This window comes from Arvicola amphibius, chromosome 8, assembly GCF_903992535.2.
Source record: "Arvicola amphibius chromosome 8, mArvAmp1.2, whole genome shotgun sequence".
NCBI classification, from domain to species: Eukaryota; Metazoa; Chordata; class Mammalia; order Rodentia; family Cricetidae; genus Arvicola; species Arvicola amphibius.
Genome location: NC_052054.1, coordinates 52,334,816 through 52,349,196, shown reverse-complemented (window position 1 = coordinate 52,349,196; position 14,381 = coordinate 52,334,816). Strand labels below are relative to the sequence as shown.

General features: G+C 42.3%; 1 protein-coding gene across 1 annotated transcript in view; it reads left to right on the top strand.

Moving 5' to 3' along the window:
* The window catches only part of Cdc40 (cell division cycle 40), a 48,277-nt gene extending 39,331 nt beyond the window's left edge, over positions 1 to 8,946 (top strand). The window contains exons 12-16 of the mRNA XM_038340544.2: positions 1,799 to 1,914; positions 2,129 to 2,262; positions 5,690 to 5,766; positions 7,714 to 7,858; positions 8,684 to 8,946. Of these exons, the coding sequence (XP_038196472.1) occupies positions 1,799 to 1,914; positions 2,129 to 2,262; positions 5,690 to 5,766; positions 7,714 to 7,858; positions 8,684 to 8,861 (650 nt within the window). The 3' untranslated portion in view covers positions 8,862 to 8,946. The remainder of the gene's footprint in view (positions 1 to 1,798; positions 1,915 to 2,128; positions 2,263 to 5,689; positions 5,767 to 7,713; positions 7,859 to 8,683) is intronic.
* The last annotated feature ends 5,435 nt before the right edge of the window (positions 8,947 to 14,381 follow it).

Sequence of the window (14,381 nt, the reverse complement as noted above, 5' to 3'; positions counted from 1 at the left end):
TCTGCTAGGTTCATCTCAGTCGGCAGTTGAGCAAAGTAATTTTTTGAGGGTGTTCACAGCAACCTTTCAGGAGGGCGTGGTCTATCATACCATATTGGGATAGAAGCAATCCACAGGGTCTCATCCTCTGTGAAAACAAAAGAAGAACTTTTCCAAAGCATCATAACCTTAGATCCAAATTTTGAAGTCAACGTATCTTCAAAATATCTATTTTGGATTCGTTCAGCAGCAATTTATAAACAAATACTTTTAGCAGCTGTTGCTCCTTCCTCAGCATTCAAACAATTCAAAGAGAGCATAATAGCATACAGTATCAAGATTCTCTGTGTATTTTCCATCTTTGTGTGGCTTTATTTTAACCTCTATTTCTTTTATTTTTACTTTTATTTTTTGAGACAGGTTCTCTGTATATCTTTGTCCTGGAATAACTCTGTAGACCAGGCTGTCCTTGAATTCACAGAGGTCCATCTGTCTCTGCCTCCTCAGTGCTGGGATTAAAGGTGTAACACCTTGAACTCACAGAGATCTCTCTGTCCCTGCCTCCCAGTCATTGGGTTTAAGGTGTGTGCTACCACACCTTGAAGTCACAGAGGTCAATCTACCTCTGCCTCCCAAGTGTTGGGATTAAAGATGTGTACCACCACACCCAACTACTCTCTTTTTTTTTCTTTTTAAAGAACTTTAACCTTTTTCTTTTCTCTCCCAAGCCAGCATATATTTTTAACACACAGTAAACCATTTAGAGATTTTTTTAATCTCTCTTTACTATATATCTCTTTTTTTCTGACTACATGAGTCTTTAAGGAGAGGATGAAAGCTGTTGCTTTGATGACTGGACCCAGCCCATTCCTTAGCTTTCCAGCCTCATGGCGGAGGTACTGACTGTAACCATTTTTATTGCCACAACTCTATGGCGTTTCAAGGTCCCTGCCAGCAAGCAAGCTACAGCATTCTGCTCACAGACCACACTCAGTTGGACTGCCTGCATGAAAGAGTCAGAGTTTGCCCTGGCAGGAACAGCCCAGAAAGTCAACATTTTAAAATGGTGCAGCTTTTTTCCTGCTACAGCTGGAAACCAAAAAGCATGCATTCAGATTTTCATCAACACCGTTTAAGTGTTTCGTGGCAGGACCTCTTTAAAGAGCTGCAAGGTTTTGCAGCTAAAGCTGAGTCAGGAAGCCTCTCTTAGATGAGTGCACTTGCCTCTAGCAAGCAGAGCCAACCCAAGAAATGGCTGCTACCAAGAAGCCATGTGTTACATTGATGTAATTAGATCTATCTCTGTAACTAGTGGTGCATTACTTTTGGGGAAACTGTATATGCTAATGTGTGTGTGCATGCGTGTGTGTGTGTGTGTGTGTGTGTGTGTGTGTGTGTATTGTGTATTCACCTTATTTCCTTGAGATAGGGTCTCTCAGTTGAACTGAGAGCTGACCAGTTTTACCACACTGGCTGGCCAGCAAGCTCCCAGGATCCATGTGTCTTTGCCTCCCAGTGTTGGGTTTACAGACATGCAGAGCCATGCCTGCCTATTTACAGGATGCTGGTGATTAAAACCCAAGCACTTACACTTGCACAGAAAGTATTCTTACCAATTGAGCCATCTCCCCAACTCCTAAAAAAAGAAATTTTAACCATTAAAAATCTATGAAAAGTACCATTGTGGTGGTTTTAACAGCAAGCAAGCTGCCCTTCCTCAAAATTCATTAAGTCATGACTTCTAATTAGATCTTCATTCCATTGACATCCTTTAGGAGTGAAATTTATTTTTCTTGTTTAATTTGACTCTTTGGTTTAGGACAGTGTATATCAAGATTTACAAACAGAAAAGTACCCTATTGTGTCAAGTTCAATCCTGATGAAGACAAGCAAAATCTCTTTGTGGCTGGGATGTCTGACAAAAAGATCGTGCAGGTAGGTACGCCTCTTTCTAGTGTATCTGTTAGGATTGGTGAAGAGAACAGAGCATCCACCACTGATGCTTGCTACTTTGAGGGTTCTCGCCTGTGCTTAGAAGGAAGCAGTCAGTTCATGAACATGGGACACTAGAGTCCTTTTAGGTTCCCAAGTATAGTCTGCTGTTGTTATGAGTCCTCACCTGTCTATACCTTCTCTGCTGTTGCTGCAGTGGGACATCCGCAGCGGAGAGATTGTCCAGGAGTATGATCGGCATTTGGGAGCTGTCAACACCATTGTTTTTGTTGATGAGAATCGAAGATTTGTGAGTACATCTGACGATAAGAGCCTAAGAGTTTGGGAATGGTGAGTTTCCATCAGTAATATGTCTGACTTCCATAAAACAAATAAATAAAGACATAAAAAATAAAATTTATAGCCAAAGTCAAAGCCTGATAATATGCAGCTATTTGCTTATTTTTCCAGCCAAAGTGTTTTGATTATTTATTATTGGGAATTTAAATCTAAACATACTGTCCTTCACAGTCTTTGGAGAATCCTTCAAAGTGTGGATTTGAACTGCTGGTTTTGTAGTCGTGATAACTGTCTCAGCATGGCTTTACACATTCTTTTTCATTTTTATTTCTTATTTCTTATATGTATGTGTGTGTGAGAGTGTTGGCTTTGTTTTACTGCATCCGTGTGGAGGTCAAGGGCAGCTCTGCGGAGTCAGTGCTTCTTCCCTGGTGGGTCTAGAGATCACACGCAGGCTTGCACAGCAGCCTTTCCGCCAGGTCTTCTTGCTGGCCCCTCACACTCTTTAGTAGATAGCGTACTCGTCTTTGCAGAATGACAGGCAAGGTGTATGATGTGAGGGTCACACATAAATATCCAAGCTTTAACACCTGCTTTGTGGTCATTCATGCTATAAGTTGCCCTCTTTCATCAGCTTTAAACAGGCCTTTTGCTTATTGGATATAATCAGAATGTATTGAATACTTTTTCTTTTTATCCAAAAAAAAAAAAATTTGTCTAAAGTCAAAATAAAATACTTAAGCTGACTTCACTAAGTATTTTGATTGTTTTTTGATTTAGTTGCAAATAAGTAAGTGGTAATCTTTCTTATTAAAGTCAGTCTTTGGGTGGAACCCAGCTTGTTTTTATAGTCACAAAGCACAGCTCAGTGGAGACCACAGCCTTGCAAGGATTAAAAAGTGCCCCTTCCCACCCACCCCCAGAAGTTGTAACTGAAGAGAAAGCCAGCAGCCTTGAGCCCCAGCCAGGGTTTCCTGTTGAGACTAACTCCCATGGAAACCTGAGTGGGCTGAGTAGGCCCTCGGTATTGTTAAGACAATCGAGGTAATTTCAGATTTAATGCAACTTGTCCACCAACACTATCACCTGTGAGATTATCCCCAAGGACGTTGACTGTACTTTGTATCTAATCTCAATGTGCAGCTTCATCCTTATGGGTCATGGTTTGAAACCAAGGTCTGTCATCCGAAATGGTGCTTTTTAAGAGATTTAGCTCTCAGTGGGAGAGTGCAACACCCTCAGTGAAAGAAAGGAGGAGGGGGGCTGTTTCCTACAGAAAATATCATGTAAACACCAGTGTTCGTGTTTGGATGGTTTAGCTTGGCTTGAGGCATATGCACATGGTGTGTGCCCACATCCCGTCCGTGTGTGTGCAGAGGTCAGAGAAGGATACCAGGTTGTCTTCCTCTCAGTCATGCCTTGCTGCCTTGCTGGGGTGCTGGGGATTTGAACTCAGGTCCTCACACTGTACAGCAAGCACTCCTAGTTACTGAACAGTCTCCCCAGCCTGATACCAAATTGTGTGTGTGTGTGTGTGTGTGTGTGTGTGTGTGTGTGTGTGTGTGTGTGATAGAAACAGACAGAGAGAGATGTCAGTGGTTTGATTTTGCTTAAACATTCAGACTTTGTATCTCAAGATGCTGTTCCAGCTCCACCGTTGAAAGCAGAGTGGTGTCAGAAGGTGGTTGATATTGAGGTGCTGTACCAGTTAGAGGGCTTTGGGTGCTTGTATTTTCTCAAAATGCTTTGATTAACTTAAGGTGGCCACGTTAGCATCCTTGTTTCCCTCTGGAATCCTAGGAACCTCTGCTGAAAGGCATACTGCTCTTTTGTTGCCAGTGATGCCATGCTGCAGGTGTCTGTTTGGCCGTCACCTGTTATCCTGGTCTATCATTAATGACAATACAGGTGTGGAGCTAGGATATGCATGTTATACAAACTCTTTGATTTCATGTGCAAAGCCATCTCATGAGATAGGTATGTTTATGTGGGGTGGGAGCCTTTTTCTCGTTCGTTCTGTATAAGGAAACTAAGATAGTTTAAGTGATCTACCTAAGGTGGTACAGGACGTGAACGACAGATCAGACTGATTCCAGAACTCAGATTTGCAGCTCTGTGGCTGGGAGAGTGACAGGGGAGACTTGCACGGAGAGGAGTAACTTGCATCTGCCTAGCAGAGAGCAAACAACTCGGGACTCTTGGGATCTCCTGCAGCCTCTGCTGCAGTAATGGCTGGTGATTCTGGCGCTAACACAGGAGAAAGGGCCTTAAGCTCACAGCAAACTGAGCCCAGGCACAGGAAGTTCCCAACACTGGAGCTTTCTATATAAGAGGCATTTTTCCCAAACTTACATGTCCTCTACCTCATTGTAGAACAGCACCATAATAGAGGATAAGAACCAGATGAATCAGTGGTTAAGAGCACCAGCTCCTCTTCCAGAGGACCCAGGTTCGATTCCCACTGCCTACATGGCGGCTCAGAATAGTCTGTACAACTCCAGTTCCAGGGGATCAGATGCCCTCCTCTGCCTTCCAAAGGCACCAAGCACACATATGGTGCACACACATACATGCAGACAAGACGCTTACACACATAAAAATAAAGACTTGGAAGAAAAGAAGCAAAGGAAGCTGGGCTTTCTTTCACAGTGCTGTACAGACAGCAGCTAATGTCCTTGAGAAGAATTGGGTACGGTAGATACCAGCAACTGTGGCCTGAGAGTCAGCCGAAAGCCTGACAGGGCACGGCGGTTTTGTTTTTGTCTTTAATGAAAGGTATTTATTTTGGTAAAATATTTTTTCAAGGAAATAAAAACCCCTTTCAGAATTTCCAAGTCATTTTTATTATTAAAAAAATAATGAAAACGAAAAGGTACTTAGTACATTTGGTTCTCAATTTAAGTGAATACTTCAGAATTTTGTTTTATATTGAGGCATTTTTATCAGATGAGGTTTTTACTGTTCTGTATTTTGCTTTTTGTCCTGGACTGTACACTTTAGAAATACTTTACATGTAAACTGAAAAGAGGCTTAGTACCAAGCACTTAATCTCTGCGGCCTGGGTCATTTTTCTGGGCGGATGAAGGTAGCACGCAGGTCCCTAAAGCTCTTTCTGTCCTCCACACTCACTCCCACCTGCTCACGAGGTCATGAGGTGAGGTCGGCTGATGAATAACCTCATAGGCTTGCTCAGACATCTTCTTCTGCCTCCCATGGTACCTTTTAAGTTGAGTTCATCATTAAGGGATATTTAGTAATAAGGGCCAAAGTTTAAGTCTCATAACTAGAAACTAGAACTACTGACACCATTATAATTTTCATGGAAAGTCATTTGTAAAATAAAAGCTTTAATAATAAACTCCATCCTGGAAGTTCAATGAAAAGCAAGTTGCTTGTATTTGGGTACATTTGGGTAATTCTTCTAAATGTGCTTTGGTGAATTACTCATTCTAACATGTATGCTATTTTCAATTTTTAGGGATATCCCTGTGGATTTTAAGTACATAGCAGAGCCCAGCATGCACTCAATGCCTGCAGTGACTTTGTCTCCAAATGGTGAGTTGGAACGTGGAATTCGTTCTAAAATGAGCTTCTAAGACACGGAGTAATTGCTGGGTTCATAGGAACTGGAGAACTCCGTGCAGGGAATCAGGATGTTGCCGTACTTGTGTAAGGAAACCTTTTCAGTAGCAGGAGCAATTACTGGTTTTCATCTGTGAATCACCTCACCCACTCTCTTGTTTTGAAAAAAATAAAAGAGTTAGTGATTTACAGTTAACATTAAGGATTTCTGACAGTTGTTTTTTGTTGGTTAGTTTTTAATAATTTTCCTTCCAACACAAATCAGGTTCAATAAATCATTTAATAAGAACTTTTCTTTCAAGGGAATAGGAAATTTTGGTCTGATTCTTCAAAATGAGAACATTTTAGTGATTATCTTGTAATAGGGCTTTTAAAGCAGTTTACGGCCCTATTTGACACTCAGGGTTAGACTCATGCTCATTTCCTTTAGGGTTTGACTGGGGTAACAGGACTAGGTAACCACAGTGGAGAGCTTGTCTGAGCCCTTGTCCTCATTCCACTCTGGGTAAACATGCACGGATGTGATACGGAACTTCATCCCTCTGGCTCAGACAGCTGTGTTGAGCTGGTGTCTATCGGGGCTCACATCTGGAGCCCCGTCTCCTTCATGGCATGTTTCTGTCTTTGTTTGACTGCCCAGGGGTCACACTTGATGCAGCCCACTCACTGCATGGATGCACTTGGGGGTGTTGATGGTTTGTTCTTGTGTGTGTGTGTGTGTGTGTGTGTGTGTGTGTGTGTGTGTGTGTTAGTGTTTTGTCTGCACATATGTCTGTGTGAGGATGTCTGTCAGATCCCCTGAAACTGGAATTGCAGACATCTGTGAGCTGCCATGTGGGTAATGAACCAGGGCCTTTAGCATGCAGTGCTCTTGACCACCGAGTCGTCTCTCCAGCCCTAATGATGGATTCTTGTTGATGGCAGAGGCCCTTCTCTCCACCCCTCTTCATGGGAGCCATTTTGCAGGGCCCAAGTTGAAAAGAAAGGGTACAGGGGATTGTGGGAGGGAAAGCTGCATCTCCAAAAGATTGTCTTCAGCAAAATAAAAACAAAAAATCAGTACAGTTTCCTATTGGATAATCCATTGTCTTTTAAGTAGCAGGTAGTTGTGCTGCAGGCGTACTGATACTGTCACGCTCCGATGGGGATGTAAAGTGAGTGTTTTCAGAGCTGTTCTGGGGCAGACCCAGGACAGGAAGAACCTGCCCCTCTGTCTGCCCCTCTTTGGTAGCTCAGTGACAGTTGGCAAGAACCCTGTCATTCTTAGAGACACAACAGGCCCTACATACCACTTTGTCAGTCCCCATATGTACCTTTGTCATTAGGATTCCAGACTTGATGTACAGGTTTTTAAGCACATGTTGATCCTTATTAAACAAGTGTTTCCCTCACATAAGCAGTGCTGGGACTGTTTCCTGGGTAATTCTTACAAGTGTCTAAGATGCTAAGAAACAGTATTTAGGGCCTGGGGCTTGCGGACTCCAGGGTAGATAAGGCAGCACACCCTCTGAGAAACAGTTACTGCGGTCTTGCTAATCCTCTTTGACTTGATACTTCCCATAGATCTATTCTGTAGATCTGTTGTCTGGAGTTATAAAATAATTCCCCTTAGCATGGTTTATTAGTAACTTAATTCTGTTGACACCAAGCCTGGGAATTGTTTCCTTGTTTTTAAGCGGTCAAAGCTCCATGTGATGAGTTCTCCGAGACAATGGGAACACGGGGGTGGGGTGCAGTGCTGTAGGTAAAAATGCCTCTTGCCAGTGCCTGACTGGAGCGCTCTTTCGGTGCCAGCGGAATTGCTGTTCTGCTATTAGAAAGCACTTGAGCACAAAAGTAATGAAAGCTAATATATGTAAAATAAACTATAAAAAATAGTTAAATCTTTCTCTAAAATATGTCACTTACCGTGTTTTACAGGGAAATGGCTCGCATGCCAGTCAATGGATAACCAAATCTTAATTTTTGGAGCCCAGAACAGATTCAGATTAAATAAGAAGAAAATTTTCAAGGGTCACATGGTAGCAGGCTATGCTTGTCAGGTCGACTTCTCGCCAGACATGAGGTAAATCAAACCTTCCTGTTCACATGGGATGGGATGGTACAGTATTGTTCAATAGCAATACTTCACAAACCCCTGGGACCTTTGTCAGCTCGAGGACTGGGTACTCTTTCAAACTGACAGGGTAGTCATAAAGGGAAGAACAAGCTATGGAAATTACATTTTGGCTTTTCTGTAGGGTCTTCATCAGTCTACAATACTGCTTAGGCCTATGCCTTTAACTGTTAACCTAATCCATTCCTGTCCACATAGCTGTGATTTTCTCTGTTTTTCTGTGTCACTGTGGTTGAATGGATACCAGGAGAATTCGCCATCACAGTGTTGGACAGACTTCAATTTGTCTACACTGAAAACAGAATTGTAGCTTTTGGATATTTCTAGGTCACAAGAGTGAAATTTCTGCATTCATTTTCCTCCTCTTAGTTAAAAATATATAGGTAGAAGGAATTCAGCTATCCTGTGACTTTCTATATTTAGCATGGTAATTAGGCCTCCGATTCCTATTTCTGATTCAGCCTTGGACATGTTCAGAGCATATTGAAGCTAAGACGGTTGAAAGTGTACCTAACGTGTTCACCAGCTGCCTGAGAAGCAGGTTCCTCCGTGCACTCGTCCTGTCTCCTTGGCGGAAAATAACTCCCTAGCTCTTAGGCTGGCTTATCGGAGGGAAGGGACTGGAGATGGCCAGCGGCAGACTGTGTGTGTGCTTGTTCTTCTGAGCTCTGCACCTTCACATTTCTTAGGGTGAGAACACGGGCGCTGTCTCTCCACCCATTTCACCAGGTCAAGGTGTGTGAATAATTGGGATTTGTTTTTGTTCTGTTGCAGCTATGTGATTTCAGGAGATGGAAATGGAAAACTAAACATTTGGGACTGGAAGACCACAAAACTCTACAGTCGGTTTAAAGCCCACGATAAAGTGTGCATAGGTGCAGTGTGGCATCCCCATGAAACATCCAAGGTCATCACGTGTGGCTGGGATGGCCTCATTAAATTGTGGGATTAATGCAATTAGTCCTTTCACAGTCTGGGATCATTTTTGATCCAGTGTCATATTTAATATTTAATTATTAAAATGTGTTGGATGACAATTTGATTTATAGGTAATCTTTCCGTATATGGCCTTATGAAGTTGGCCAATGGTTTTTGTTAAGAGTATTGTAAATTTGCCTCATATAAGTCCATTGGCAACTTCATTTATTCTTTACAGATGCTATTTATGTGAAGAATGACAGCTAACTATACCTGACAGATAGTGACTCTCGGCAGGCAGTTTATCCCTGAGATATCACTGAAAGGACCGTTTGGGGGCCTACTGGACATGGGACCCTAGAGGAAGTGATGTAGCTAATGACTCAGAAAGGCGCCTGGAAGACACAGACACGGCGATGGCTTGGCAGTGCGACGTTCAGTATGTGATTTCAAGAAAACAGCATGGTCACTGCCTCTTAAATTGGGGACTCTAGATATTTTCTTACAGAGTCAATGTTTTTACAAAGATCTAAAAGGAAGTTTAATATTTTCTAATATTCAAAGGTTTTACTGTTTGTATTCACAAGCAAAATCAGAGTAATTAAAAAAAAAAAAACAAAATATGACTTCAAAGAAATTGCAAGACAGTATTTTGGACCATGCCTTCATGCTTGGCCAGAGGGGATTCGTTAGTAGGGAGGTGAAGGAGAGCCCTCAGACCCTGGTTTCTGAGAGCGCAGCCAGGTCCTTACTGACAGTCAGGTTCTTTCCCGGCCCTTACCAGTCCACTGAAATGGAAGAAAGAAAGGACTGGTGCAGTTTGATTACTCAAAAAGGCAGGAAACACTCAGAGTTTCTGTTCCTATCATTTTCATTGAATCAAGTTCGAAGCTTTTGGTTTCACAAGTTCCATTATTTTTATGGCCTGTGTTGTATATTTTCAGTTGTAAATGAGTGACCTTTATTGGCTGCAGCATTTCTCTGATTATTAAGCAATGTAAAATTTAAAAAACAGCACACAGTTCCTCCCTTGACTCTCTTCCTGATCAGGGTGGCCAGGACTGTATAGACCAAGGCAGAAAGTGAGGTGTCTCTGAAGGTGGAACTCTGGTGAACGAGGCAAGGCTTTGGATTTTCCTGTAATCACTGTCAGTAAGGACCTGGCTGCGCTCTCAGAAACCAGGCTCTCCTTCACCTCCCCACTAACGAATCCCCTCTGGCCGAGCATGAAGGCATGGTCCAAAATACTGTCTTGCAATTTCTTTGAAGTCACATTTTGCTTTTGTTTTTTTAATTACTCTGATTTTGCTTGTGAATACAAACAGTAAAACCTTTGAATGTTAGAAAATATTAAACTTCCTTTGTAAAAACATTGACTCTGTAAGAAAATATCTAGAGTCCCCAATTCAAGAGACAGTGACCATGCTGTTTTCTTTAAAGCACATACTGAACGTCGCACTGCCAAGCCATGGCCGTGTCTGTGTCTTCCAGGAAGGGTGGCCTATGGGAGGAAAGAATGCACGACCTTAACCAACGCAAATGACTGAAATGTGGTGGGGAGACACTTCAGCAGCAGTATTGCATGTTTGGAATCGTAATTTTAGAATCTCCATCTCTCTTACTGTGTTTTTGACTGTTTCTAAACCGAATAACTGTACATAAGAGTTTTCTCTTTTTTGAAAAGACCCTATTTTTGAATAAAGCATTCTTTTTATAGAAAGTGCTACTGAAATGTCCATTGTGTCCTTTTTAGTCCCAAGTCATGTAGACACCAAGTCCAGCCATCTTCAGACTTAAATGACATTGCAGGTGGGCGTGTCATAAACATGTCAGTGGTTTATTCTAATCACATGAGCAAACACAGCTCAGCACCCTTGAAGCATTTAGGGTGTATAGACATGCGGGATTAGAGTGTACAGACAGCGCACAGACGGTCGGGTTCTTTCCCAGCATAGAAAACCTAAAAGCATAGTGTTGCACACTGAGTGCGTACACACTGTTGCACACTGTTGTACACTGAGTGCTTGCATAGTGTGAGTGCTTGCATACTGAGTGTTTGCATACTGAGTGCACACTGTGAGTGCATACATACTGTTGCACACTGAGTGCTTGCACACTGTTGCACACTGAGTGCTCGCACACTGTTGTGCACTGTGCTTACTGTTGCACACTGTGAGTGCTCGCACACTGTTGCACACTGTGAGTGCTCGCACACTGAGTGCTTGCACACTGTGAGTGCCTGCCTTCTGCCTCATCCTTACTGCAAGATTTTTGTTGCACCCTGAACGTTAGAATTGTTGAACTGGATTAATATTTAAACACTGAAGCAGAGGCTGGACTGACAGGAAGTTCAGGCAAACAAGCTCTTTCCAGGTAGAAACATTTTATTTTTCTGTGTGTTTTGAGACAGAGTCTCATGTACCTCAGGCTGACCTCAGACTCACTGTCTAGCCAAGGATGTGCTTGAATTAATTCTCTGGCCTCTGTTTCCCAAGTGCGTGGATTACAGGTATATACCATATCTGGCAGGAAGTGACTCTTGAGAAACACATTATGGGACTGGCCAATAACCTTAAATGTTTATAAACTGCCAAAAAGGGAATTTTGACAGTGAAATGTCAATCTCTGAGCGACAGCCATTGAGATCCTAATACCAGCACCAATTGCAGACATTCCTTAAAGATCAACTGACTGAAGTGGACCTTTGGATTGTGTTGCTTGCTGTGATAGAGAATAGTGGATAGTTGAGGGAGCCACGTTAAGTTCTCGTGCCGGAACGGAATGTGAAATGCCAGCCAGACCCTCCAGCAGTCTGTTGTTGGTGGTGGTGGTGGTGGTTGGTTGGTTGGTTTCGGTTTTTGGTTTTTTGAGACGACGGTTTCTCAGTAGCTTGGAGCCTATCCTGGAACTAGCTATTGTACACCAGGCTGACCTTGACCTCAGATCCGCCTGCCTCTGCCTCCCGAGTGCTGGGATTAAATGTGTGCGCCACCACCGCTTACTACACCAGTATCCTGCCAGCAGTCTTAAATGTGGATCTCAGCGTGAGACCTGGGGAATACAGCTGCTGTACGTAATGGTCACAGTTTAGTGTCTCGGGCTGCAGTTGAAAGCAGTGTTGTGCCATAGTTTTACTGGCAGCATCCGGGGGCCGTGAGTCATAAAGTAGCTGACATAATAGAGTATAGACAAGGGAAGTGCAAAGGAGCCAGTGGGGGATGGTATCTGTCACACATCGGAACAAAATTCATGTCATGAAATACATGATCGGTGGGCAAATAAACAGAACGAACTAATGGAAGATTGAATTAAAGTGAAAATTGACACACACATAAAATTCCTGGGAAGCTTTCCTTAAAATGGAGTGTTCTTGTTTCTAACTCAAGACTAAAACTTTAGGCAAGCTCTCCGAAGGATCTTCCAGCAAGATTGCACTAATGGGGAGAACATGAAATTAGAATCACAAATTTATCTAGGACATTTAAAATGTAGGCTATTTGGGATAAAGAAATCGGATAGCCAGAGTCCATGTGGTTACCTGTATGCATGTGGACACATATAGCACATGCTTGTATTACACCTTTTATGTGCACAGTTACTTCAGTAATCACGGAAGCAACATTCCTTGTTTTACCCAGAATTTAAGGAAATGCACACTTCAACGAAAAGTCTTGAAATGGCTTCATTTTCAGTGACGTACAGGCACCTTTGTCCTGGTCTGCCTTCTGTTGCTGTGATAAACACCATAGCCTAAAGCAACTCAGGAGCAAAAAGGCTGTTTTCCACCTTACAGGTTATATAGCCTCTGGTCAACTGAAGCCGAGGCACAGGCCTGAAGCAGGAACCACTGCTGCTTACTGGCTTACTCCCCAGCCTTGCCCAGCTACTTCCCTTAGTCTTACAGGGTTCAGGCTCACCTGTCCCAGGGATGGCACCACCCACAGTGGGCTTGGCCCCTCTGACCTGGGTTCACAATCAAGAATCTGTCCCACAGACTCGCCTAAAGGCCAATCTGATGGAGGCCATTCCTCAATTAAGAATCCCTCTTCTCAGCTGTGTCTAGGCTTGTGTCAATCTCACGAGATCTAAGGCGCACACCTGCCTTGGCTGCCTTTAAAAGATGTTTTAGCTCCTGCTCTCTAACTGCCCGTGTTTTAAATCTCAGGGGTTTAACTCCAATCTCAAACATTTGTTTGTTTGTTTTGTAGACCAGGCTGGCCTTGAACTCACAAGAGGTCCGCCTGCTTCTGCCTGCCTAGTGCTGGAATTAAAGGCATGTGCCACCATGCCTAGATTAAACATTTTGGAATTTATGTTCTTTTCAAAATTATTTTGGAGATTATAACTATTATCATTTATCCCTTCTCTTTCCTCCCTCCAAGTCCTTCCATGTACCCCTCCCTTCTCTCTTTCAAATTCATTGTCTCTTTTATTAATTATTGGTGTGTTACTAACGCAGAAGTACAACCTGTTCAGTCTGTGTGATGTTACTTGTGTTTACGTTCTCAAGGATGATTATTCAGAACTGGATAACCTATTGGTGTGCTCTTCCCTGGGGAAGACTTTCTCCTGTGCAGTATTCCTTAGTTGCCTGTGGTTCTTTGTCCAAGGTTGCAGCCTCCTGAGGCTCTCCCTTCGCATTAGCATGTCTGTTGGTGGCATTCTTGTTTAGTTGGTGTTTAGGCAGTACTGTAGGAGAATTCTGACATTCCTAGGAGACATAATCTCACAGCAAATTCCCTGTGTCCTGGTTCTTACAATCAATCTTTCCGCCCCCTCCCTGAGCCTTAGGTTCAGGAATTATATTGTAGATATACTTTTAAATTCATGTACAGAGCACTGTACAAAGAAATTCTGTTATAATATTTTATGTGTATATTATATTCCAACAGAAATATATGAGTCTTACATTAGTTTTAACTTTCTCCAGGTTAAAGTGGGCAGTTAATCTTATATTTTATTTGACATCTAAATTTTTATTTAAACATATATTCAGTTTTGAAATTTAGTATTTTATTTTTGTATCCTAAGACCTTGAACCATAGTATTTTACACTGATAACATGTTTCAATTCAAACAAATAAATTTTCATTTTAAAGAAATCTCATACAAAGTAAATTTGCCTACCATGTTGTTAGAAGCATTCTTTAAATTTAAATTTTTAATTTTTTTCAATTGCCGAACCAAATGAACCAAATTTTATAGTTTCTAATTATAAAAATAAGTATCACTTAAAAGTCAGTTCTTGGAGCCGGGCGGCGGTGGTGCACGCCTTTAATCCCAGCACCCGGGAGGCAGAGGCAGGCGGATCTCTGTGAGTTCAAGACCAGCCTGGTCTACAAGAGCTAGTTCCAGGACAGGCTCCAGAGAATCTCTAGTTCCAGAGAAACCCTGTCTCGAAAAACCAAAAAAAAAAAAAAAAAAAAAAAAAAAAAAAAAAAAAAAAAAAAAAAAAAAAAAGTCAGTTCTTGGACTAGAAGTGAGTTCAGCTAAAGAGCATGTATCTTGTGTACATGAGGTGCTGAGTTCTACCCCAACACAAAAACACTTTTCA